Source organism: Sapajus apella, unplaced genomic scaffold, assembly GCF_009761245.1.
Source record: "Sapajus apella isolate SASKATOON/1434 unplaced genomic scaffold, GSC_monkey_1.0 scaffold95, whole genome shotgun sequence".
Classification (NCBI taxonomy): domain Eukaryota; kingdom Metazoa; phylum Chordata; class Mammalia; order Primates; family Cebidae; genus Sapajus; species Sapajus apella.
In genome coordinates, this window is record NW_022437035.1 from 6049587 (window position 1) to 6075505 (window position 25919).

Here is a 25919-nt window from a genome sequence, read left to right on the forward strand (position 1 = left end):
GGAGCCTTGCCCATTTCCAATATAAATAATGTCATTCCCCCGTCTGCCTGTTCAGGGAGGAAGGGGCAGCCTTTGATCTGAAGGAATTAAATCGGTAAACAAAGCAAAGAAGGCTGCTAAGGTGTCCCAAGCAGTCACCTGCTGTAAATTTAACCAGGAGTTAAATTTGGATCAGTGGAATGGACCCATGACCCGGACAGCCTGGCCTCAGGCCCACCCTCTCTGAGATCTCCCTGAAGTCTCCCTTTATCCCCAGCCGAGCTGGAGAGCACCTCCCCGGGACCCCTGACATACCCCTGCCTCGTCGAGCTGCACAGGTGTCTCCACCCTCCCCAGCAGTGGCCCTGCTGGGACCCTGGGGATTTTTCAGCAGAAGATAATTCCCAGGCAATATATCTGAGAAAGTCAAGTAGGCCAGGATGGGCAGCTCAGCCTGGAGCCCCGGACTGGGGAGGAGTTCCACTCAGGGAGCACAGAGCCCTGTCTGTCCCGGCAGAGGGCAGTTCAGGGGTCCAGCCTGCACTTCGGGCCAGCTGGCTGTGGGTTCTGATCCCCTGCAGCTCTCTGCCTGTGGGTGGCCTTGAGTAAGTCCCTTCCACTCTCTAGGCGTCCAGGTCTTGGCTATAGAAGGTCAGGTTTGGACCAGTGGAACTCGAGACTCCCTTAGCTTCCAACTCCATGGGCTGGTCCCCTGAGGTCCCCCAAAGCCCTATCAAACCAGCTTCGCCTTCCAGGGAGCCAAAACGGGAGTGACTGGCCCAGGATCCCGCAGGAATGGCTGCAGCTGCAGCCATGACTGGGAGCTGGAGTGGAACCACGTGCCCTGCAGGGACCCCAGCCTGAGGCCTGTGTTAGGGCTCCCATAGCACCCCTCCTTTCTCTTAGCCCCACGCTCCTCTAGCACAAATTCAGGAGGGGCCACTGAGCTACCAGCCCCCGGGCTCAAGTGAAAGGCAGCAGGTGCCAGGGCGGGGGTTGTTACGGCCACTCTGGGCTTTCCTGCTGCCTCTTCCTGAGCAGCCAGACCCAGCGCCTGTCAGCCCGGGTGGCGGAGGGTGGTGGCAGGAGCTGCAGCGTCGGCCAGGCCTGCTGTGACAGTTGTTCAGCCCCGAAACCCATGGGACCTCCTTTCTTTGCCCACGCCTACATCCTTCCCCCTCCTCACCCCCCAGCCTTCCACTCCCAGCCCAGTTCCTAAGTTCCTGAGGCTGAATCTATTAAGTCCTTCATATTAACCAGCAAAGGGGGAAACAACCCTCTTTCATCTTAACTGGAGTGAATTTGCATTAACACCTGGGGAGTTCTGTTTGCCTTCAGAAAGCGCATTGCTATTCTGAGCCGCACATGCTGTGGGGTTAGTGCAGTATCCTATTCTTTTATTAATACGGCTTTTCTCTCCTCCCTCCTCTTTTCCCATGGAAGGGGGAGAGCGGCTGGGGATGCCAGGGCTCCCCACACCACGTAGGAAAGGCCCCTGGCAACACCAGGATGGGAGGGCAGCTCCCAGCTGGGGCAGATTCCTCCCCTCAGAAGGCGGCAGGGGCAGCTCCCAGCCCAGTCCAGAGTCCCCTCCCTGCTGTGACCAGTGCATGCTGGGCATAGCGTGGAGAACCCCGCCAGGCAGGGCTCAGAGACACACCCTGCCCTCAGGAGCTCCTTAGGCAGGGAAGGGTTGGGGAGGGGGACACCAGGGAGCCAGGGCTGTGGATACTCACAGATGGCCTCTACTGGCTCAGAGGCTCTGTAGGGTCTCTCCCTGGAAGTCACAGCATTACAGGGGCCTGACTCGGTGGCCGCTGTGTGTCTGCCCCAAGCCGGCTGCTCCTGGTCCTCTGGTGATAGGACTGGTATTAGCCACCCTCGGTCCTGTCCACAGATGCAATTTCAGATGCTCTAGAGTGCCTGGGAAATGCTGAGTCTAGGACAGGAGTGGGTTGGGCAAACCTTGGTTTTCAGGTCTCAGACCTGGAGATCAAGTTTCTAGGAGGATAGAAGTTTTAAGGTAGGAGAGGGGACAGTGAAGAGTGAATGTCTCCCTGGGACCCCTCCCCTAGAGACCGGCTGTCCCTGCCTCAAGTCTTTCAGGAGGCCCAGCGTCTCCCCTGAGGCCAGACCTTCGTGGATAAGAGCCCCCTCTCCCTCTCCACAGCTCCCCAGGAGGAACAGAGGAAAAGCAATAGGCATTGGACCACCCCTCCCCTCACCTCCCACCTCCTGAGATGGGGAAGGGGAGAAAGGTGCGGGGAAGATGGGGCGGGGAGCTGCGGCAGAGAAGGGGTCCCATGAGGACCTTGGATGAACTGGGGATGGGGGTGTCTGGGCTCCCCAGTGCTGCTCTCCACCCCACGTTCCCCTCCCGAGCAATGGAGGGTATTCCAAATCCACCACAGGGCCGCTGTGGGGTTGAACGAGATCACGGGACCGGTCCTGCTGCGCTGAGGGTTTATCAACCAAGCCCTGCCGCTGCGTGGTTACGGCTGTTTACTCTTAGCTTGTCCTAAGCCAGTGACCAGAGGCGACAGCGCAGGATTGGGAGGGCCATGGCCAGGAGGAGTCCTCACACAGCTGTGCCTTGACTCCTGGGCCCTGGGCAGCTGCACCCATCTCTGGACCACGCTAAACTGCCCCCACAATGAAGAAAGGAGCAACCCTGCCAGCGGTGGCTGTCGGTCTGTTGTATGTTGACAGCGGAAGAGGGGCTGGTGGTTGCAGATGTTCCCAGGTGGGTGACAGCTTCATCCGGCGGGCACAGCCCCTCCTCAGGGATTGGCAGGAGAGCCCAGAGGCTCTGGGGACCCTGGGCTGGTATCAGCACTTCATGGACATCCGCCACCCCTCCGGCAGCCTGCCAGCCCCCACTCACTACTGGACGCATGTCAGGTGCCATGGCTGCACTCTCCAGTGACATTTACTAGCTAGGAAGTGGCCACGGAGACGTGAAATCAATGTGGCCTGGGGCTAGCCCACTTCATTAGAGCCGGCTCAGCGCCACTGGGTAGGGCAGCGCAGGCTGAGTGCAGCCCCTCGCCAGCCTCCTAGCTCCTCCCGGACTCACCTGCTTGGCTGATGGGCCCTGTGACAATCCCAGCACTGATCCTGTGTGCGTGGGGTTGGGGCCACACATCTCCTGAATGCCTGCTCTGGCCAGGCCCTAGGGAAGAGGAAAGAAGGTCAGCAGTGACCTGAGTGGGCCCTGGCACACTTGGTCTCTCCCTAATCCTCACAGCAGTCCCCAGATCGGGCCACGACCTTTCACGACACCAGGGCCTGGTGAATGGCAGCAGCTCTCATTTAGGGCCTTACCTGGTAGCATCACCAGGGACCCCCATGAGAGCCCAGTGCAGTGACCATTATCCCCATGTGAGACAGAGGAAGAAACTGAGGCTCAGGGAGGCCCACTGACTTCTCGGAGCTGAGACTTGAACCCTATCCTCCTCATGTGCCTGGCTCATTCAGCAACTCAACCTCAGAGAAGAATCCCTCCGGCCTCAGCCCACTCAGAGTGAGTGGGACAGAAGACCCTCCCCTCACATTGCCTGGGGACAGCCCACGGCCCTCTTTGGAGGCTCAGCAGTGGGAAGCCCAAGGGGACCTCGGCCTGGGCTGTCTAGGGAAGGGTGGTCCTGGTCTTGGCCTTCCCCTCCTCATGGCAGGGGAGGAACCTGGGATGTGGGACTGGGCTCGGTGCTCCCTGCTGAGGCGGAAAGAGCCCAACTCTGGGGCACCAATGCTGCTCCGTCTCCTCCAGCTGGGGGGCCCCAAGCAAGGCCCTTCACCCCTTTGCATTCCAGTTGGCTCAGCTGGAAGTTTGAGCTGCAGCCTCAAACTCCTGGGCTCAAGGGATCCTCCTATCTCAGCCTCCCAAAGTGCTGGGGTTACAGGTGCACACCACCGCGCCACACCTGCTCCTGAATTTCAGCAGACCCTCAGCATGCCTCCCTCCCTGGCAGCAGCAGGGTCTTTTGAAAGTGCCAACCTGGCCCAGCACCCTCTGTTCCATGACATTCGCATTTATCTGGCAGCCCCTGCAGAGGCAAGACTCAGACCTGACCCACCTGTAACCTCCAGAGTGGCCGGGGTGGGCAGGTGGCCCAAGCCTGCTTGTCTGGCTCTCGTCCCCGACACCATGCCCAGCACAGCACCTGGCACGTAGTAGGTGCTCATGACAGATCTACTCAGTGAACGAACGAGTGTCTGCTGACCCATCTTGAGCATCTCAGTGCCTGAGAGGCTCACCTCACGCTCCAGGCTGCTGTGCAATTCGGGTGAAATGATGGCTTGGAAAAGGCTTGTTTTTATAATTAAAATGCAGAGAAGGAGGAAGAGGGAGGCGGTGACTTCCCAGCAAATGGGTGTGGGGCCTGGGAGAGAGTCCAGTGCCTGATGTCCCCCTGGCCAGCTGGTCCAGCCAGCTGAGCTGTAATCACCACAGGTCCGGTTATCACTCAGCCACCGGCTCCCCGCGCCTTTCTGGCCAGGAGGAGCATCCGTCAAAGTCTCCTTCCCCATGACGGCCCAGACAATTAGGCAGTCCCGCCTGAAGCCACTGCTTGAAGCCGCTGCCTCCTCTGCCAGCCCAAGAGGCAGGGCCAGGCAGGGTCACACCCCCAAGCCAGGCCAGCCTGACCCGAGCCATGTCTGCGTGCCAGGCACATGCCCACCTCTGCACATCCTTCTCTTCCTGGCCTGGGGGCATTGCTGCATCCCCAGTCCTCAGAGATGAGGATGTGGTCTCCCAGAGACTCACCCGGGTCATACAAGTGAGTCGCACAAGAGCTGTCCCTCTGAGCTGACCCCTGAGCCCCCACTTTTAACCTCTGCAGCCCTTCTCCAGACCTCAGTTTCCCCTGTGCACCAGAGAGCAGCAGCTTTCTAAAGGTTCCGCCCTGAGGAGCTGGCTGGCCCCCAGCCAGCATCCCAGGGACAGTATGATGGATGAGGATCCTGTGGGGGGCAGGTGCGACACACGCACACACCCGCCGACCGACCGTTGTGTGATGGATCTTTTCTTCCTCTCCCCCTCCCCAGGGGCTCGGCTCCATCTGGTCAGGCGCAGCACCAAGCTGATGGATGGGCCACCCAGTGGGCCACCGTTGCCGCGGCCGCCCCCTGCACTCTGGATGCTGCACGCCAGGGTCAGCAGGCCGCTCATTCAGTCATTCAACAAACACATACACTCAGGACCTACTATGTGCTAGAATGCAGCAGTGAGCAAAACGGACTAGGAAACCGGCTGTCACCCTCCATGTGACAAATGCAGTCACAGGGCAAACAGAGGGTGACTGTGTGAGCCAGAGGAAGCCTCCAAGCTGACTCGAGGAACCAGGGTGAGGAGTCTTCACTGGGCAAAGGGAGCAGCTTCTAGAAAGGCCTGGATGTGAGAAAGGGCAAGGCATGTCTACACAGCAGTGACAAGTTCAGGATGGTGGGGTTGGGATGGGGGCAAGGGCCGGGGAGGCTAAGATGTGGAGCAAGGCCAGCTTGGGCTCACCCCAGGGGGAGAGGGTGCTGGGCCAGGCTGGCACTTTCAAAAGACCCTGCTGCTGCCAGGGAGGGAGGCATGCTGAGGGTCTGCTGAAATTCAGGAGCAGGCGCGGCGTGGTGGTGTGCACCTGTAACCCCAGCACTTTGGGAGGCTGAGACAAGAGGATCCCTTGAGCCCAGGAGTTTGAGGATACAGTGAGCCATGATCACCCCACTGCACTCCAGGCTGGGTAAGACAGTGAGACCCCATGTCAAAAAAAGAAAAGAAGACTGGGCATGGTGGCTCACGCCTGTAATTCCAGCACTTTGGGAGGCTAAGGCAAGCAGATTACTTGAGATCAGGAGTTTGAGACCAGTCTGGCCAACATGATGAAACCCCCATCTCTATTAAAAATACAAAAATGGCCAGGCGCAGTGGCTCACACCTGTAATCCCAGCACTTTGGGAGGCCAAGGTGGGTGAATCACAAGGTAAGGAGTTTGAGACCAGCCTGACCAATAATGGTGAAACCCCATTTCTACTAAAAATACCAAAATTAGCCAGGCGTGGTGGTGGGATGGGCTTCTGCAATCCCAGTTACTCAGGCGGCTAAGGCAGGAGGATCGATTGAACCCAGGAGGTGGAGGTTGCAGTGAGCTGAGATTGTGCTATTGCACTCCAGCCTGGGCAACTCTCAAAAAAGAAAAGAAAAGAAAAATGCCGGAGCAGGTCAGAGGGCCCTGGTGCAGCAGGGACTGGAAAAGCCAGCACAGGGGAGAGATGTGAAAGCCTGGAACCAACAGCGGTCAGTACAGAAGCCAGGGGTGGTCGCATTTGCCCCATTTTAAAGATGAGGAAACTGAGGCTCAGAGGTGGGGAAGGATTCACCCAAAAGGTTACATGGGACAGAGAGACAGACCTGGACAGGAGGCTGTGCTCCGTGAGAGCTCTCGGCCCATTGGACCTCCGCGTCCAGTTGCCCTCCCCCTCCGCCTGGAGAGGCTGGGCAGCCTGAGGACACCCCCACCAGCACCAGCACCTTCTCATTCAGGGAAGCAGCTGTCCCCTTCGCGCTGCCACCGACAGGAGCCAGGCAAGAAATATCACATCATTAAAATGACAAATCCCTTCGCTAACTGAACCGGAAGGCCTGCCTCCCTGCCTGGAATCCCTTTACTTCCCTTTTCCCTCCCCCAGGCTCACCTCCCCTCCCAGACTGGCAGGTGGGCAGGGGAGCCTGTTCGGGATACGACCTGGTGTGGCCGGGACCATCGCCATGCCCCTGAGGTGACCTTGGGTCCCCAGACTTCTGTTTCATGGCATGGCTCAGCGCTTCCCAGCAGGAGCCCAGGAGAAGGAGGGGCACCATTCTACAGGTGGGGAAACTGAGGCTTGGAGAAGAGACTCTCCAGGTACGACACCCCTCTGCAAAGCTCCTGGCCATTGAACCCGAGCAGAGGCCCTGCCATGCCTGCCATTCCACAGCCCATGTCCTGCCCCTGCTCAGAAGAACAAGTCCAAAACACGACCCATTTCTTGTCCGAGCCCACCTTGTGAGGAGGCCAGGGCAGGGTCGTTCTCCTGAATTGACCAGGCAGGAACCTGAGTGCCGGGTGCCTTGGGCAGGCTGCTGCCCTCTGTTTCCCCATCTAGCAATGGGGGGCTGCCCTTGTTCCTTTTTTTTTTTTAGATGGAGTTTCACTCTTGTTGCCCAGGCTGGAGTGCAATGGCACAATCTCGGCTCACCGCAACCTCCACCTCCCGAGTTCAAGCGATTCTGCTGCCTCTGCCTCCTGAATAGCTGGGATGACAGGTGCCCGCCACCACACCCCGCTAATTTTGCATTTTTAGTAGAGAGAGGGTTTCTCCATGTTGATCAGGCTGGTCTCGAACTCCTGACCTCAGGTGATCTGTCTGCCTTGGCCTCCCAAAGTGCTGGGATTACAGGCATGAGCCATTGCGCCTGGCCAGTCCAGTTTTTTTTGACTGAGGCTGAGTTTGTGCAGGGCCTGATGGGTGTGGAGTGAGCACCTGTAACATGTGCAACATACACCGCCGTGTAGTTGCCTGTGATGTGTGCACGCTTGCCACATGTATGTCTCTGCCTGCATCTTCCCTGGCCCCGGGTCCTCAGGGTGTCAGACCCCTGCATGTGCACATCCACCCTGGCACCGAGACACCCAGCCACAGATGCACACATCTTTGCCAATAGGCCCACGTCCACCCAGACCTGTTCACGCACATTGGTGTCACATGCCCGAAGACACCGAGAGCCCACGTGGGGTCCCCATTCCTCTGGGGAGCAGGGCAGGTGAGCAGACGGCAGCCCCAGTTCCCAGAATGACCTCCCTTCCTGCTCCCCCATCCCTCCTCCAGGCCCAGCTATCGAGGACACACCGTCCGTCCTCCCAGTGTCCTGGTCTCCTTGGACGCAGACAGGGCCCACAGAAGCGTCTGGCGCATCCTGACTCGGCCGCGGCAGCTGCACCAGCACCCCCAGCCCCCTTCCCTGTGCCCAGCGCTGTCCTCCTGTCCTTCCCCACCAGCTGGGTAGCCGAAGCAGCCACCATACGCCACCACGTGTCCACGGTGAGGAGGGGCGTCTTGCAGGAGCTACTATGAGGGGTCTCTCCAGCCCTCTCGCCTGACCTTGGATAGGTCCTTCCTCTCTCCAGACCTCAGTTTTCCCTCCTGGAAAGTTAGAGGGAGGCTGAACTGGCTTTCCGAGGTCCTGTCCACATCTGGCTGTGGGATGCTCCCAAAGGCCAGGAAAGAAAGATGGGGCCAGGGCTCTGGTGGGGAGTTAGGGGAGGAGGAAGCGGGGATTTAGGGACAGGCCTGCAGTGCTGGGTTCGGGGCTCTGCTTTGAGGGCATTCTCTCAGTTGGTCCCCCCCACCTCCTTCCAAAGGGCTTCATCGCCATTTTACAGATGAGAAAACTGAGGCCTGGAGAGATACTACGCAGGACAAAAAGCCCCCACCTTTAGCTCACTGCACTCCCCGATGCCGAGGGCCAGGGTGTGGGAGCCATGCCCGAAACATCCCACACTCGCTGTCCTGCCCTCAGTCAGGGAGGTGGCATTCCGGGAATGGCTGTCTCCAGAGCCAGGCCTCTCCCCACCCCCTGCTCCAGACTCCTGGCTCTGAGCCCACCCTGGCACTACCCATCCATCTGCTGTTGCTTCCTGGCAGGGCGAGCGGGCCATACATCACCTGGTCAGGCCAAGGAGGCTGGGCCAGGCAGCTGGGCAGGGTGTTGCTGGGCTCGGGTGCGACCACTCTGTGTCCCCAGGAGGGAAGTCAGGGGCTGACACCTGCCTGGGCACAGCGGTCTTCTTGGGACCCCAAACCCCACCCCCGCCCCCCAGAGGTAGCCACATCTCCTGGCAGGAGCCTGAAGGAGGGATGATCTAGCTGAAGGGGAGTGGAGGTCATGCAGGAAGGTCCAAGGTGGCGCGGCTCTGTGGCATTTGGCAGGAGGACAGAGATTTTTATCTCTGCGACCCCACACCTCGCCATGTAATGTGCTGATGTAGGCCGCTGGGGCGCTGTCTTCTGACTGAGCTGCTGCCAGGGGGATGGGTGGGGGACAGGCTGGAGATGGGGCAGCCGGAAGAAAAGTGTTCACAGCAGGGGCATCTCAGTCACCACTCCTGTCCCCAAACCCGCACACCTGGCCCTACCTGGTGCTGCCTCCAGGGCCGCACCTGCAGGCAGCCTCCAGCTCTTCCTCCAAGCACCACTGTGTGCCCAACACCAGGGACGAGGCAGTGAGCAAAAGCCAGCCCCAGGCAAGGAAGGAGTGTGCAGTGTCACCGTATGGGGAATCCAGGCCAAGAAACAGGCGGGGAGAAGGGTGCGGTTTGTCTTTTTTTTTTTTTTTTTTTTTTTTTTTTTTCTTTTTAAGCCAGGGTCTTCGGAGAAGATCCAGGGAGAAGGTGACTTTTGAGTAAAGACCTTGACTGGACGAGATGGGTCCCACTCTGCAATCCCAGCACTTAGGGAGGCCAAGGCAGGAGGATCACTTGAGCCAGGAGGTGGACACCAGCCTGGGCAACATAGGGAGACTCTATCTCTACAACATTTTTTAAAAAAATTAGCCAGGTGTGGTGGCACGTGCATGTAGTCCCAGCTACTCAGTAGACTGAGGCCCAGGAGGTGGAGGGTGCAGTGAGCTATGATTGTGTCACTGCACTCCAGCCTGGGTGACAGAGTGAGACCCTGAAAGAAAGAAAGAAGAAAAGAGAAAAGAAAAGAAAAGGAAGGAAAAAAAGAAAAGAAGAAAGAAAAAGAAAAAGAGAGAGGGAGAAAGAAAGAAAGAAAAGAAAGAAAGGAAGGTAGGAAGAGAGGGAGGGAGGGAGAGAGGGAAGGAGGAAGGGAGGAAAGAAACAGAAAGGAAGGAAGAAAGGGAGGGAAGGAGGGAGGGAGGAAGGAAGGAAGGACCTGAAAAAGCGAGTGTATTTAGGAGGAGAGCATTATTCCTGGCAGCGCACACAGCAAGTGCAAGGGCCCTGGGGTGAGAGTGTGCCTTCCAGGTGAGGCCAGCAGAGCAGGTGAGCTGGGGAAGGAGGTGAGAGCAGAGAGGTGAGAAGGGAGACACTGTGGGCCCTGGGGCGACTTTGCTGACTTCAGCTCTTCCCTGGAGTAGCATGGGAGCCACTGGAGGACTGGGAAGGAGCCGTGCAGAGTTTGAGGCGGTGATTGGTGGTAGGTTAGGAGGCCAACGGGAGATGCTGGAGGGTCAGTGGGAGGGGCTGGAGGACCAGAGTCCAAGCGAGTGACAGAGGCCCCCTGCCATCTGCCTGTCCTCCTCCTCTCCCTCCCGCCCCCTTTTATTTCTTTCATTTGTCCATCCAGCAGGTATTTGCCCAGTGCAGGCACAAGTCTAGCCTTTTACGAACTCAATCCAAGGAACTCTCTGCCCGGCCCACCCCCCAGCAAGGCACTTCCAATGTCTGCCCTGCAGCTTGGGACAGAGGCCGGGCCACCTCAGCCCCTCTCCACACTCCGGACGCTCAGCCCATGTGCCTCCTCCCTCGGGTATAGAACGAACACTTGTGTACTAGTGCACAGGGCTGTCACGCACACACATCTAGGACCAGCGTGGCGCACACAGGATGCCCCCTTCCCTCCTGGGCCTCAGTTTCCTCATCTGAGAAATGATTGAGGACAGGATCAAAGAGCCGTTCCTATTCTAAAATAGACAGGTTGTGGAGCCCCAGTGCCCAGAAGCCACCAGAGCCAGGGGACAGGGCTGTGCTCTGCCTGTGCAGGCTGGGGCACCGGTACAGGCTGTGGCCATGGGCCAGGTTGCAGAGTCCTGTGAGCCGCAGAAAGCCCAGGGCACAGGCGTGTGAGGACACAGGGAGGGGGAGCCCCCCACCCTGGCCTGTAGGGACCTGAACAGTGAGCTTTGGAGTTCCTGTGTAAAATGCCCTCAAGACCCTCTTCCTCCTGACCCGATGGGCTCCCATGTCTAGGAGGAGCAGTGTGCAAACCCCTGGCCAGGCCCCACTCACCTGGCTTCCCCAGGAGCAGCAGAAGAGCAGGAGGTCCTTGCACCGACCCCGTTGTAGCCTGGAAAGGGGCCCCGCCCCTGCTCCCTGCCCCTGGCCCCCACACAGCCCCCTAGCTCACCGGGACCCCTGCAGCTCCTCTAATTACACAGCCATAAAGCACAAATCTCTAACGATCCAATTAGTAACACTGTTACTGCTCTGTCCAGGATTAAAATTACCAATTAAACTGCTGTCGATTTTATCATCACTTAGACTCGACACAAATGGGGCACCGCAGGCCTCAAGGCCCATCCTCAGACCCTTGGGTTGGGGGCCAGACCAGGCTGTGGGTCTACCTTCTCCCCCCATGCACCATCCCTGGAGCCCTTGTGCCTCACTCCAGCCCAGTCCTCAACATCAGGGACTCCACAGGATTAAAGCCCAGGTGCCTGCAGATCCGCTGGTGGCAGGGGGTGCAGGGGCTCCCCAAGCCCAGCCTCTCCCTGGCAGAGCCTCAAGTCTGGGCCTCCCTCAGGTTCCCTGGGGACAAAACTCATCCATTCTATGCTCCAGACTCTCAGCGTCGGGCTGCTCTCAGCAGCTGAGCTCCGGGACAAGGGATGGGGCTGTGCTCATCTGAAAGCCTGGCCCCACTGCCCCTGCTCTCCTTCCCCTGCTCCTCTCTCTGCCACAGGCTCAGGATGCCAATCTCACAGGCTGCCCCCCACTGTGGAGAGAGGTGACACTTTGATGCGGTATCACAGGTTAGTACTGTCCCTCTCCCAGCTGATGGGCAGGTGTCCCTGTAGGGCCCCCAGTGCTTTGTCTCAAAACAGGAAAGATACTTGAGCACAAAGACCAAGCCCAGGGACTCCATGAATTCTAGCCACTGCCTCCAGAGGGGTGAGCTCCCTGTCTCTGGAGGTGTGCAAACAGAGGCTGCACCCAGGCCACATGGTGGCAGGCAAAGACAGCAGGTCACGCACAGGGAAAGGGCAGGGTTTGACTGGATAACTGAAGCCAGACTAATCATTTGGTCCTCCTGGGAAAGACTTCCAGACATTCAGTCCCCTGCTTTCCATTCTTACCCTAGAGGTGCTTCCACAGGGAGAGAGGGACAGGGGCAGGGCAGGGCAGCAGGAAGGGTCCAGTCAGCCAGAGATGGGGAGGCAGCCACAGCGTGAACGCTCAGCACAAGGCGGGTGTGCTAAAGGCTCCTGGTCCATGGCATGCCAAGGCCAGAATATTTGCACTGTCCTGGGCCCTGGGCTCAGCGTCTCTCATCCCTTACTCATCCGGTGCTCACCTGAGAAACAGGTGTCCTTATTCCCAGGTGAGGCACCAAAACTCAGAGGTCCAAGACTTGCCCTGGGACCTCTGATAATGAACCCCTTAATGAAGCCATGCCTGTGCCACCTGGTGGGACAGGGTGTGCCAGGCAAGGCCACAAAGCTGACCTGGCAGCACCTATATATTTTATTTTATTTTATTTTTATTTTTATTTATTTATTTATTTTTTTTTTTTGAGACGGAGTTTTGCTCTTGTTACCCAGGCTGGAGTGCAATGGCGCGATCTCGGCTCACCGCAACCTCTGCCTCCTGAGTAGCTGGGATTACAGGCATGCATCACCATGCCCAGCTAATTTTTTGTATTTTTAGTAGAGACGGGGTTTCACCATGTTGACCAGGATGGTCTCGATCTCTTGATCTCGTGATCCACCCGCCTCGGCCTCCTAAAGTGCTGGGATTACAGGCTTGAGCCACCGCGCCCAACACCTATATATTTTAATGAACCCATTGTCTAGGGCATAAGCACCAAGTTCAAGGTCATCCTGGGACTGTTGATCACAGTCTCCTGCTGGGAGAGAAGGGCAGGGGGAGCTGCCTGTGGTGGGAAGTGGGTATTCAGGGAGGGCAGAATCTATGGCCTCTGCTTCTTGCCGAGGAACAATATTGTTCCAAGAACCTGCTGGGGACAGTGCCTGGAGGTGAATAAAATATTCATCTACCTGGCAAACTCCTGAAGTCTGTCTATTTCAGCACCTGCTCGGCTCCTGGTTGAAGAGGTGGCTTATGCACAAGCCCTTTATGTGACACAGAGAGATGCAGAGAGGAGGGGGACAGGGCCCTGGGGGACTGCAGGGTCCCAGCCTCACCCTGCTCCAGAACCTGCCAAGGAGAGGTGACTTTCATCCACCTATCACCCTAGGCTAAGGCCCAGGCCGACAGGAGATGAGGCCTCTTTTCAGGGAGCAGCCGCCCCAGGCAAGTTGGTCGAGTGTCTCATCAGAGGCAACAGACTGAGGCAGGGATCTGGGAGCCCAGAGCAATTAGGAGCTGCCGCCTCGCACCTCGCCTCCTGCCAGCTGCCACAGCTGTCACTCAGGAAGAGGGCAGGGAGCAAGGGCTAGGCCTGCAGTACCCATGGTCCCCCTCCCATCTGTGAAGGTTCTGATCCCTGGGCCAGCATCCCAGCCAGTAGTCTGGCCAGGCCCCGGGTATAGATGGAGGCCCAGAGGACACCAGGGACAGGATCTCTGTGATTTCCTAAGCGATATATCCCCAGGCTCCTCTCACCCCTATCCAGAATCAGTTTCCCACACCAGGACTTTCCCTTTGGAGCACTGGTTCTAACGCTGGCTGTAGCCTGGAAGCACATAGAGGAGCATTAAAGAATACCCCTCCCAAGGTTCTGCTCCCAGCCCAGACCAACGGGAGCAGAACCTTTGGGGGGATGCAGGGCCGTGCACTTGAATGTGTGCCAGGGCGAGCCAGGATTTTGCAGTTATTGACATCATCCCTGCCCTGAGAGCTGGGGTCTTCTTTCCCCTAGGGACCATGTCTCCCCTCCTTCCAGCCGGACCCAGTGGAGCCAGGGGAGACTGTCCTGGCATGACCTTGAACTTGATGCTTACACCCTGTCCTCTTTGATTTACTGGTCTGGACAATGGGTTCACTGACAGCCTTGGCTGGCTCTCCTGGGTCCCTCTACAGCTTCACCCTCTGCAGCTGGGCCCTAAGCCTGAGAGGGAGGCTCAGCAGGTCCAGCCCCGGACAGCAGTAGCAGGCACTGTCACCTCAGCAGATCCCTGCAGCAGGCTATGTGGTGGCAGCAGCTTCAACTCCATTTTATAGGGCAGCAAACTGAGGTCAGGGCAAGGGCTACACTCAGGGCACAGAGCTGGTAACAGGAGTCAGGCTTCATCCCAGCCACACTGGACTCCGAGTCCAGTGCTCTTTTCCCATCACCAAGTTCCTGCTCCCAAGGAACAACAAATTCAAGGGCCTGTCCCCTTCACTCTGTTTCCCTCACATGGACTCTGTTCCTTGTTGTCTTGTCCACTCCCGTCACCTTCAGAAGCTGGGCATGTGAGCATTCAGAGGGGGGTGGCCAGAGAACAGCAGGGAGCCGAGCAGTTGGGGCCTCTGGGTTCTGGCCTGCACCCCCTCCCAGCCCAGTCTGCATCTTCGAGTCTATCAATTCCATTATTCATTAGGCGACTTCGGGAGTTTGCCCGGACAATGAATACTTTATTCACCTCCAGACACTGTCCCCAGCGGGTTCTCAGAACAATATTGTTCCTCAGCCAAGGAGCAGAGGCCATAGCCTCTGTCCTCCTTGGACACCCGCTCCCTACCACCAGTACCTCTCCTCCTCTAGTACCTCCTCCCCCAGCAGGACCCCTGGCTTTGGTAGGGCTGCAATCACTGGTCCCAGCATGACCTTGAAATTGATGCTTCCACCCTCTTCACTTTGATTTCCTCATCTGGACAATGGGTTCATTGAAAGCTTTGGCCAGCTCTAGTGGGTCCCTCCACAGCTTCACGCTACACAGCTGGGCCCCGGGCTCTGCCTGGAACTCTCCCTGGTGCTGAATGTAGCAAGAGGATGCTGGCTTTGGACAAGAGGTCTCTGGCCAGGGAGGGCAAGGACTATGCTGCTCTTGAAAGGAGCAATCTCCAGTCTCAGGGAGGGAAGGGGCTGGCCTCTGCACATGGCAGTTCCCACCTCTCTCCCCTTGTCTCCTTGCCACTTGGGGAACCCCCCAGAATCACAGGTTTCAGCGAGTCACTTCTCCCTAGCCCCCTGAGCCAACGATTAGTCAGCGAGGACCATGGAGAACCCCTCTGGGGAGGACCTGAGGCCCAGGCATCTCCCGGTGGGCACCCCAGGGAGTGCAGTGTGATGGCAGCAGCACCTTCCCCAGATGGGGGAGCGACAGACATAATTCACACCCTGTGATCATGCCATCTGCTTCCCTGTGACGCACAGAGGAGAGGACGGGGCTGCAATGCCGAAGGGCGGGTGGGTGAGTGGGCAGTCGTTCATTCACTAATTCTCTCCTTCATTCATTGGACAGATGTTCATCCAGCCCCAGCCACCTTAGCCCATCCTAGTCCTCTGCCAGGCATAGGATATCTGGGGAACTCAGACCCAGACCTGCCCTTCAGAGCTAAGAGAGGCCCTCTCACACTTCTAACCTTTTGCCCACCATCCTCCTGACCTCTGGAATTCCTTGACTAGTTTAAAAAAAAAAAAGCCACCATGGGCTGGGCGCCGTGGCTCATTCCTGTAATCCCAGCACTTTGGGAGGCCGAGGCAGGCAGATCACTTGAGATTAGGAGTTTGAGAGCCACCTGGCCAACATGATGCCCTGTCTCTACAAAAAAATACAAAAATTAGCTGGGCGTGATGGCATGTGCCTGTAGTCCCAGCTACTTGGGAGGCTGAGGCAGGAGAATTGCTTGAACCTGGGAGGCGGAGGTTGCAGTGAGCCAAGATCATGCCACTGCACTTTAGCCTAGGCAACAGAGCAAGACTCCACCTCAAAAAAAACCACATATATCTCCACCTGGACAGCAAACTGTCAGCCTCTCAGCAGGCTCTATCCCACCCTCCTTTGGCCCAGGGGTTCTGATTTAGAATTGATGGCCTGGGCTGGCGCAGCCTGGACACTGAGTAAATGTGGAATGACTGAGCTGCCACTGCGGCTCTCTCTCTCAATCAATACTCGAAGCTGTAATTATTATGAATTTATATTCCTTGAGGGGGGGATGTTTATGCTAATAGGAAACTCCCAAGAGTTTCAGGGAAGTACTGCCTGGCACCTTTCCTACGTTATGTCTCTTCATCCTCACCGCTGCCTGGGATGTGACATTGCCACCTTAACTTCACAGGTGGGGAAACTGAGGCCACAGCAGGTTAAGGGACATGACTGCAGTCCCACGGTGAGGAGATGGTGGATGCAGAAGCCCCAATCTGCCTGGCTCTTGGTGCTGGGTTCTTTCTCCCTCATGTCTCTGCTACATCAAGAACACTGCAGGAGCTCAAGGCATTCAGCTCTAGTGGCGGAAGGTCGGATGATGGGACGGGCGGGCAAGGGGAGCTCTGGAGTGGGGTGGGGGCCTTTCTGGGGCCTCTCTCACCTCCAGCCCCAGGTCCTAGTGAGCAGCCAGCTAGCCCAAAGAGGCCTGGGGAGAGAGACAGACAGTTGGGGTCCCTCCTGGCTTCTCTGCAGGTTACAGATGTTTCTAGGAGATCCCTCCAGAGCAGTGCCCAGGAAGTGCTTGGCCCAGGCTGGCCCAACCCTGCCTGGCTGGGGCTAGCATCTCTCACTCAGCCCCCTCTCCCCAGACCCTGAGACAAGGCTGTGATTAATCAGTAACAAAAACAGAAACAAGCAGAAAAGTGTAATCAGCTTGGGAAGGGCAGGGCAGGGCTGGGCAGGGCTGTGCAATCAGCGTTCCTGCTGGGACCTTTAGCTGATTGGATCAAAGAGGGCAGGGAGGTGGTCCCGATAGGGGAACTCAGGGGAGCCCCCAGAGCTGGGGCCACAGCCAGGCCAGAAAGCCAGCCCCTCCCATGCACATCTGTACACACATGCCCACACCACTCCCAGCCTGCACACCTCCCCTGACCTGCTAGCGTACAAACTTGGCACACACAGGTGGCCACACACTCCCGATATTTGTCCATCTGCATATGGAGTCACAGACACATCTGCACGTGCCCAGTGGCACATACACGCCCCATGGATAGCAGACGACATAGGCAGGCTGCTACTACAAACACTTGCCCCCACCCCCACGCTCACACGTGCCTGGGGGCCTGGGGAAGTCCTGCACACAAAGTAGGTCTGACCTGCAGCCATGTGAACTGGCAGGCCCTCACACTAGACCCACAGGCACCCGGCCATGTCTTTGTCCCGCACTGCCCTGGGGGCCATGAGACACTTTGGCTCCCCTTCTGCAAGCTGAAAGGTAGGAGCTTGAGACGGGTCCAGGACTGGGGCCCTATTGCGGGGAGCAAGGTCAGCGGCAGGGTATCAGCCACAGCACAGGAAGCCTACCCCAGACCTGTACCCAGTTCCTACCTGCTGCCCCTGCCCTGTGACCTTGGTCAATGGCCTCTCTCAGCCTCAGTTTCCCCACCTGGGAGCCTCTGGCACTGAAAAGGTGATTCTTCTTGAGGACCCAGGTGCTTGGGTCTGGTATCATCTCTCTGGGTTTCCTGTCCTTAGTTCTAGGCTCTCCGCTCCTGGTGCGGGAATGACGGGGAGGTGAGCCAAGGGGCAGGAAGGAGGACCCCCGCAACCCACACCCTCTCTGGTCCTGGTGGCTGCAGACTTGGGGTGGGGGGAGCCAGTCATCAGAGAGGAGCCGTAGGGGTAAAGGGGAATGGTGCCGAAGGGGAGAAGGAGCCCCAGGTAGGTTTGGGGCGGCCGCTCAGGGGCCGGCGGCGGGAAGGGGCGGGCTGGGGGTGGGGAGCGCGGAGGGGGCGGGCGGGCGGCTGGCGGGGGAGGCGGGGAGCGCAGCCAGAGCAGCACAGAGCTAGCGGGCGAGCGAGCGGAGAGGCGGCAAGAGCCTGAGCGCCGCGCCGGCGAGCGGACGAACGGGCGGCGAGCAGCGCGGAGCGCGCGGGGCACCGAGGAGCGGGCGCGGCGGGCACCGCGCGCGGCAGCTGGAGCTCTCGGGAAGGCCGGAGCGGCGCCGCCCCCGCCGCCCCTGCAGGGCCCCGGCTGGGAGCCGGACGAGGGAGGGGGCGGCATGGCCAGGCGGCCCCGGGCGCGTGGGCGCTAGGTCCCCGGAGGGGCGCCCCCCGCCTTGCCGCCGCCGCCGCCACCCTCCGCAGCCGCGCGCCCCGCCCGCTCCAGCCGCCCCCGGGGCCGCCGCCGGCCCATGAGCCCCGGCATCAAAGTTTGCGGCGGGCGGGCGGGCGCGGAGCCTCCAAGATGCCGTTCCACCCGGTGACGGCGGCGTTGATGTACCGGGGCATCTACACCGTGCCCAACCTGCTGTCGGAGCAGCGCCCAGTGGACATCCCGGAGGATGAGCTGGAGGGTGAGTGTTCTCCGGGACCCCTGCCCGCCGGCCCTCCTACCTGTGCGCCCAGGTGAAGCGCGGGCCAGGGGCGCGAGGGCGGGGGGCGGTCCGCAGGTGCCGGCTGTTAGGTGGGCGCCCCAGCGAGCAGCTGCGCGCGGCGGCAGGACGGGTCCGCACCCGGGGCGCCGCGGTGGGGGTCGCCCGGGCGGAGGGCGGCCCAGCCCCTGCCCGCGTGGCCCCCCGCGCTGCGGAAACTTGCCGGGCCCCGCAGCGGGGTCATGGGGCCGCGTAATCAGCGGTGACTGTGCGGCAACGCGGCGGACTGGGGCGGGGGTCCGCGCTGAGCCCCCAGCACCGGCCCGGCCGGAGCACCCGCATCCTGATCCCCTCCGCGGCGCCAGCCCGCGGCGCTCTGCTCACATTGACATTCCGCTCGTGTCGCTTTAAAAATTCAATGTGCTCGGGTAGCAGAAGAAGGGGAGAGGGCGACTGCCCTGCTCCTGCCCGCTGCGGGGCCGCCCCCGTCTCCACCTGCGGCTGTAGCCCCTTCCCTGCAGCCCTGCGGGGACCCCCAGCCCCTCGCGCCGGGAAGGTAGCCCGGGAGGCGGTGGCGACAACAAGTGGCCAGATTGGGCGGCTCAGTCGCGATAGTCAAGCCTAGAAGGGAAAGGCAGAGAGGCCAGGACCCAAACCTGCCCCCACTCCGTTTCCCTTGCCTCTCAGACACGCAGGGGGATGGCAGGCCGCTGGCTGGGCGAGGTCAGAGCAGAGGGCAAAGGCTGGGATCCGGGACAGTGTGTCCTGGGGAGCAGGGAGACACCTGGGGCCTGCCCAACTCCTTCCCTGCTGGGCTGGGGGAGGTGCTCAGGTTTCCCCTCCCCCTAGACCTCCTGGAGCCCCCATATGGAATGGAGTGGGGGATCTGGGCTGCTGAGTGTCTCCATCTCCTGGGATCTGCTTGTCTGCTGTCGAGCAAGGGGCTGAGCTCACCCGGAGGATGGGCCTCTAGGAGTACCTTGGGTCCAGGGGTCTCTGAGACCTGGAGGCTCATTAGGGCCTAGGGGGTGCAGCCGAGAACGGCACAGTCAGGGAGGATGGTGGAGCCTGGAGAAGCCATGGAGGGAGGTCCTCCATCAACCCCAGGCCCAGGTGAGGGCAGATCTTTGGGGAGTCAGGCTGGGTTGGGGGAAGATCCAGAGAGGGGAGACAGCCTCTGCCACGCTCACTGCACCACAGGCATGAGCCACCGGCTCCTCACCAACTGCCCCCGCAAACCCTTGGGTGTCGGGAGAGCCGTGGAGACAGGGTCTGGGGTCTGATGCAGACAGGACAGATGGATGTTTGGGGCCCCCCTGACGTGACCTCACCATTCACCCCTAAAGTCCAGGGCTAGAGCCTCCTCCAAAGCCTGGGGAGAGGAGGGGTACGAAGGGGGGCAAGAGAGCAGGAGATGGATCACAGGCCTTCTCCTCCCCACCTTTGTCCCTCCTGCCCTGGGCCACCTCAAACCTCCTGCGGATTTTTCCCTCCAGAGTCCCTCATTCATCCCTTCCTCCTGGCCATCTGGGCAGGAGTCACCATGTTCCCCAGACCCCAGGCAGCTTCCACTTCACTCCCACCCCCTGCTCCCGGCACCCCACTAGGACCCCAGCACCAGGGGTCCCTCCTCTCCTGATCCCCAGTCCTGGAGTGCACGCCCTGAGGAAGCGGAGAGGGTAAGAGGCTGGCTGCAGGGGCGAGGGGCCACAGGGTGGGCAGTTCAGGGGCAAGGCCGCAGGCTTCCCAACCAACGGCAGGGTGTGCTGGCAGGAGCCCAGCGGCGTTAGTCACCAGCTACACCAAGTGCCCTCCCCGCTTCTCTCCTGTCCCCTTCTCCTGGGCCCTGGGGAGCCGAGGGGCCCTGACTCAGGGGGCATCTGAAGGGCAGGGCCCTCCCTGGGATGGGCAGGTGGGGTCATGGAGCAGGCAGATGCCTAGGTGGTCCCAGCACATCTCTGGGCCAGTGGGCAGCTACAGATGAAGGCAAGAAGTTTTCCATGACCAGCCCCCTCCTTGGCTGCAGGTGCCCTGAAAGCCCTCTGCAGGGCCCAGGTCCCTTTCAGCAGTCCTTGAATGCCAGGGCTGGCCATTCCTGGCACGGATCCCCCTCTGCCCTCTCCGCCTCCCCAGGGCCCCATGAGTGCTCCTGCCCCAGGGCAGCCTGGGCGAGACCTGGGCCCTTTGCTGGGAGGACGCCATCAGCAGAGGAGCCACATGTGCCAGGAAGAGGGAGCTGGGCAGCCCGGGATGAAATGCTGCAGACAGTACGTGCCTGCCGCAGAAATCCAGGGGGCGGTCAGTCTGAGCGGAAAGGAGGACCAGACAGGGAGGTGGGAAGCACAGAGTTAAGATGAGGGCTTCCCAGCCAGGCGGTGCTGGGTTTGAGTCTCTGCACCTTCAGCTCATGGAGTGACCTTGGGCAATTGCTCATCTCTCTGAGCCTTGGTTTCCCCACCTGAAAAAGGGGGGATGGTCTTGTGCTCCCCAGGGCTGCTGGTGATGGAGGATGGAGTGAAAGTACCTAGCGCAGGGGGAGCTCAGGGACCCAGATGCAACCTCAGGGGAGGCCCTGGAGGGGTAGGAGCCTGGAGTGTGCAGGAGGCTGGGCGAGAAGGGCAGGCTGGCCAGGAGAGCTGGGTGGAAAAGGCCTTGAAGGTCTGGAAAAGGTAACTGGGGACCTGTGGCCCCGGGGAGGCATGGCGGGCAGGTGGCAAGGTAGGAACATGGCTGTGCAGAGCTGGCCTGACGCCCACCCAGGCCCTGGGAGGGAGAGGCATGGGCTCTCTAGATCCCCTCCATGTGCCCACCATGGCTGGGACACACACCCTTTCCTACATACACACACAACAGAGTCCTCCAGGGACACTGAGGCTGGTCCCAGCATCATCAGCAGACTTGAGCACCCGAGGGTGGGAATGAGGTGTCTGCAACTCCTAGGCCTTTCTGATGGAAGAGAGGAGGAAGGCGTCAGACCTCCAGGCAGACGGTCCCCAGAGCAGTCAGTGAGTGGAGGCTTCGCTGAATGACCAAATGTGGGCCTTTAGGGCAGGGGAGGCTGGGGAGCCCCTTTTCTGCCTCTCTGCCCTGCAAGCCCAGCAGCCACCTCTGCACAGCCAAAAGCTCAGGGAGGCCAGAGTGGTGGGGCACGGGGCCAGAGCCGCGGAGAGTGGCAGCTGCCTCGGATGGACACTGCCCCCTCCAGTGACCTCCAGCCAGTGCCCGCCCTCTGGACTCTGGCTATCTGACGGAGCGCAGACGTCCTTTGGAGTGTGCTGGGGACTTAGGCTCTGATGAAGCTCCACAGGTTGGGAAGGAACTAGGGGGTGTCAGGCTGGAGGTGGCAGGTGGGGACAGGTCAGCCTGGAAACCTGCTGGCCCTGCCAGCCCATTCCCGGGCCAGCATCCCCATGCCAAATGGGGCCCGGCAGGCTTCCCTGGGCCTCACAGGATGGGAAGGGAGCAAGGCTTTCAGGGAAATGCACCCGGCTGTGAGGCACTGATGGCAAAACAGTGGCAGGAAATCGTGACGCCTGCCCCACTCAGGGAACCCCCAGCAGAGGCTGGGCTTCAGTGATGGCGCAGGAGTCGCTCCCCATTTCACAGATGAGACACCCGAGACTTAGAGAGGGATGTGACTTGCCCAGGCCACTCGGCTGCTAAGCAGGAGAGCCAGAATCTAAGCCCAAGCCAGCAGCCGCCAACAGGAAGGGCGGCCTGGTGTCCCCAGCTCACTGAATCCTCCCTTTTCTTCCGGCTGTGCTATCTGGGACGTTCTGATTTATAGCCCATCTCTGAGCCAGGCCCGGCCAAACACATGCTTGATTTTCTTGCTTAATCATCCCAGCAGCCCCATTGTACAGGTGAGCAAATACCTGCCCAAGGTTACCCCCCGGGACGTTGTAGGAGGGCTGGGACTTGACCCTGGGTCTCTGCCACTTCAGGCTGCCTCCCTGGCCAGGAAGGTGGAACCTGAATCCAGCCTCTGTGGCCGGGTGGGGCTCCCAGCGTGGGCAGAGGCACCGAGGTGAAACTTTGTGGCACGTTGGGTGTGCTAAGGAGGGGTGTTGAAGAGACTCATGTGTGGGGAGGTGGCAGTGTGTGGATTTACCTAGTGGCTTGGGAAGGTGAGCCTTGCCTGAGAAACGGCTGCTGGGCCCGCATGGCTGCCCCCGAGCCCCTCACCTTCCCGTGCATCCCAGTATTCACCTGCCCTCCTCTGGCTCCCCTCCGGCACTGGGGTGTTTTCTGAGCCTCCCGCAAAGGGGCTCAGGGGCTCCAGCAAAGCAGCCCTGGGCTCTGGGAGCCCCCCAAAGGGTAGGAAGGATGGCCTGGAGCTCAGCTCATGGCAGGCAGGGGAGGAGGTGGCTCCCACTGCTGCCCCTACGGTGAGTCTAGGACTTTCCCATTCCACCCTGCAGGCTGGGTCTTCCAAGTGGGACCCTGCAGAGGAGGAAACGGAGGAGGAGGAGGGTGCTTGACCCTGGTCCTCCTCCCCCCACCAGTCCCTGGCCCTTACCCATCTTCAGCTTGGCACCCCCCTTCCACGAGTGGCCTGCAGGCCAGTGGGGATGGTGTCCTTGGGGGCTGGAGAAGGGGTCAAGCAGCCTCCTCGGCCTCCCCCTCTGCTTGTTGGCTGCTTGGGGAGTAGAAATAAACACATCCCCTAACCAGGATTGTTCGTGGGCTCTGAGTAGCAGCCTCACAGCAATCAGTATGTGAACTTCTGCTCAGAAGAGCCAGAGAACTCTGCATGCTCCAGATGGATGGGCTCTCCACATCAGTCATTCATTCATTTCATCATTCATTCAGCAAATGTTTATGCTTGAAGAGGCAGAGGCAGGCCCCGTTCTAGGTGACAGACACAGCCATTAACCAGGCCAGCCCCTCCCTGCTGTCATGGCGCTCGTAGTGCACAGTCTAGTGTGCCCCGTGCCAGGACAGGGCAAAAGGAGGGCCTGTGGGGGCCCAGAGGAGGGCCAGAGGTGGTGGGGGGGCAGGGAGGGCACCAGAGTTTGTGTTAGAGTTTGCCGTAGCAAAGAGAAGAGCACATCAGGCAAAATGGGCTGCCTGTTCGAAGGACTGGAGATGGAACAGTCCCGGTGCCCACAGGACCAGGAGGGGCCCTAGCCTGGATGGAGTTCATGACACCTTGGTTGGGCAGAGCATATGGTGGGGCCAGGAGGCCAACAGCACTGGCTGGAAACCTAAGTGTGTGTGTGCAGATGCCTCCAGCTCTACCCAGAGGCTCCAGGGACTGGAATCCCCTCAGCAGCCTCCATGGCTGTCAGGCCTCAGTTTATACATCTCTGGTGATGGGGAGTACACAACCCCTCTGGTGGCCCAGGAAAACTCGAGGTGGGAATTGGCCTGGAGTTCCCAGGGTCCAGGGTTTGCAGAACCCTGTGGCCCTGGTGAAGACCTCCTGGCCCGCTCCCTCCCAGCTGCTTCCCTGTTTTTTTTTTTTTGGAAACAGTCTTGTTCTTGTTCCCCAGGCTCGAGTGCAGGGTGCAATCTCTGCTCACTGCAACCTCCACCTCCTGGGTTGAAGCCTGGGGACCACTGGTTAGGAGGCGATTCCCAGGTCTTGGTGGGGATGAGGGAAGGGCAAGTCCAAAGTCAGAAAGTCTGGGGACCCAGGCAACCCCGGTGCATGCGTGAGCCCGTCTGATCCTTAGGTGTTGGGTGTGGACACTGGTGGGATGAGCCTGATGAGGGTGGGGTCTCCACCCTAGCCACCTCGCTGCGTGGCCTGGGACACGTGGCCATCCTCTCCGGGCTGCGGCCCCTCGTCTGTGGTGAGACCAACAGGCTGGGCTAGCTCCTCTGTCCCTCTGAGACTAGAGAACGACCCCAAAGCACAAGGTCCTATGAGCACTTTCAGGGTTTATAGACCCCTTAAAACAATGTCTGGGCCAGCCCACACAGCAGCAGCCACGCCAAGCCCACGTGACTCTGCACCGGCCGCTGAGCCTCTCTGGATGTTTCTGGTCTGCAGCATGGGGCACCTTGCGTATGTGTACTTCTAAACACACAGATACACACACTCTGTCTCGCATGAGAAGCTAGATTCTGCCTGCTGAAAGCTAAAATCCTTCCCAGGGGAACAGCTTAGGGCAAGGCCAGGAGGCTGGCCAAAGAACAACGAGACCCCCAGGGAACCAGAACCGGAGAGAGAGCATCAAGCCCCGCCCCCCAATCCACCACTCCCAAAGGCAAATGCCCTTTAGGGCCCTGCTGGGCCTGTGATGATTAAGGGACTGCAGCCCTTAGAAACAGACAAACAGAACAGACAGAAGCACAGCCAAGGTGACAGGTGAGAACCCCGTCAACTGTGTGCCAGGGAGTCCCCACCATCATTCTGCCCCTTTCACTGTTGGTAAAACTGAGGCCGGCCCAAGGTCATAGGTTGCTTGTTCCCCAGCTCCCAGCACAGTGCGTTGCTCACCACCTGAGACACCGAGGTCATCAGGCCTCCGTCTTCTGCTCTGTACAGTGTGGAGGGTGACCCCCCACCATCTGATCTGGCCTGGACCTCGGCAGGGGGAGGGGGTCCTCCATCCCCCTCTGTCTTCCCCGAACCAGAGGAGGTCTGTGCCTCCTGTCAGCCCATTAGTCTGGAGCGTGCTGCCTCACGTGGCTGCCATTAGCGAGCGTTGGCCGGTGTTAAGGATCTGAGCCTGGGGAGGAGGCGCAGCGGGATGGGGTTGGCAGGGGAGAGGGGGATGGAAGGAGTCGGGGAGGATGGGGAAGCCATCCACAGACTCTGGGACTGGGAGCTCCAGCATCCTCCCCCTCACGTGGTCCCCACCACACGGGGTCGTTGTGAGCACACCAGGAGCTGCCATGAGAGCCTGGCGCAATCAGATCTTGAGGGGGTCACTGCTGGGGGCCCCTGAGCCCCCACTTTGCTGCCCTGCTCAGCCTGCCCAGAAGTCCCAGAATACAGCACCCTTGTGCATCCTCTGCCGTGCGATGATCTTCTCTCAGAAGATCTGCACGCTCTGGGTTGGGCTCTCAAAGCCATGCTCAGGCTGCAGAGTCTGCGATCCTGGGGTAAAGTCCCAGCCTGCTCTGTTCTCTTCTCAGAGATCCGAGAGGCCTTCAAGGTGTTCGACCGTGACGGCAATGGCTTCATCTCCAAGCAGGAGCTGGGCACGGCCATGCGTTCACTGGGCTACATGCCCAACGAGGTAGAACTGGAGGTCATCATCCAGCGGCTGGACATGGACGGTGAGAGCCCCCTACCTTGGTTTCCCCACCTGGCACCTGGGCCCCAGGAGTGGGGCAGGGGCTGGGCCCTGAGCCACTGAGGCTGCATCCAAATTGGGCTTCTCACTCTGCTGACCCCCACCCTCAAAGCCCAAGGCGGTTTGCAGCCTGGTCTGGCCCCATTTCTCAGCCCGGAGAATTGAGGCCAGAGAGGTGGTGGCAGTCCCAGCTGCATGCAGGGCTCAGAGATGGCTCTTCTCACTCTGTGTAGATAAGTTGTGTTTTTTTTTTTGGGGACGAAATCTCGCTCTTGTCCCCCAGGCTGGAGTGCAAGGCATGATTTCAGCTCACTGCAACCTCCGCCTCCTGGGTTCAAGCCATTCTCCT

The 25919-nt window shown here is 59.7% G+C and overlaps 1 protein-coding gene across 1 annotated transcript in view; it reads left to right on the forward strand.

Moving 5' to 3' along the window:
• Window positions 1–17786: 17786 nt before the first annotated feature.
• The window catches only part of CABP7 (calcium binding protein 7), a 12385-nt gene continuing 4252 nt past the window's right edge, over window positions 17787–25919 (forward strand). The window contains exons 1-2 of the mRNA XM_032256803.1: window positions 17787–18302; window positions 25410–25553. Coding sequence (XP_032112694.1) covers window positions 18194–18302; window positions 25410–25553 — 253 coding nt within the window. The 5' untranslated portion in view covers window positions 17787–18193. The remainder of the gene's footprint in view (window positions 18303–25409; window positions 25554–25919) is intronic.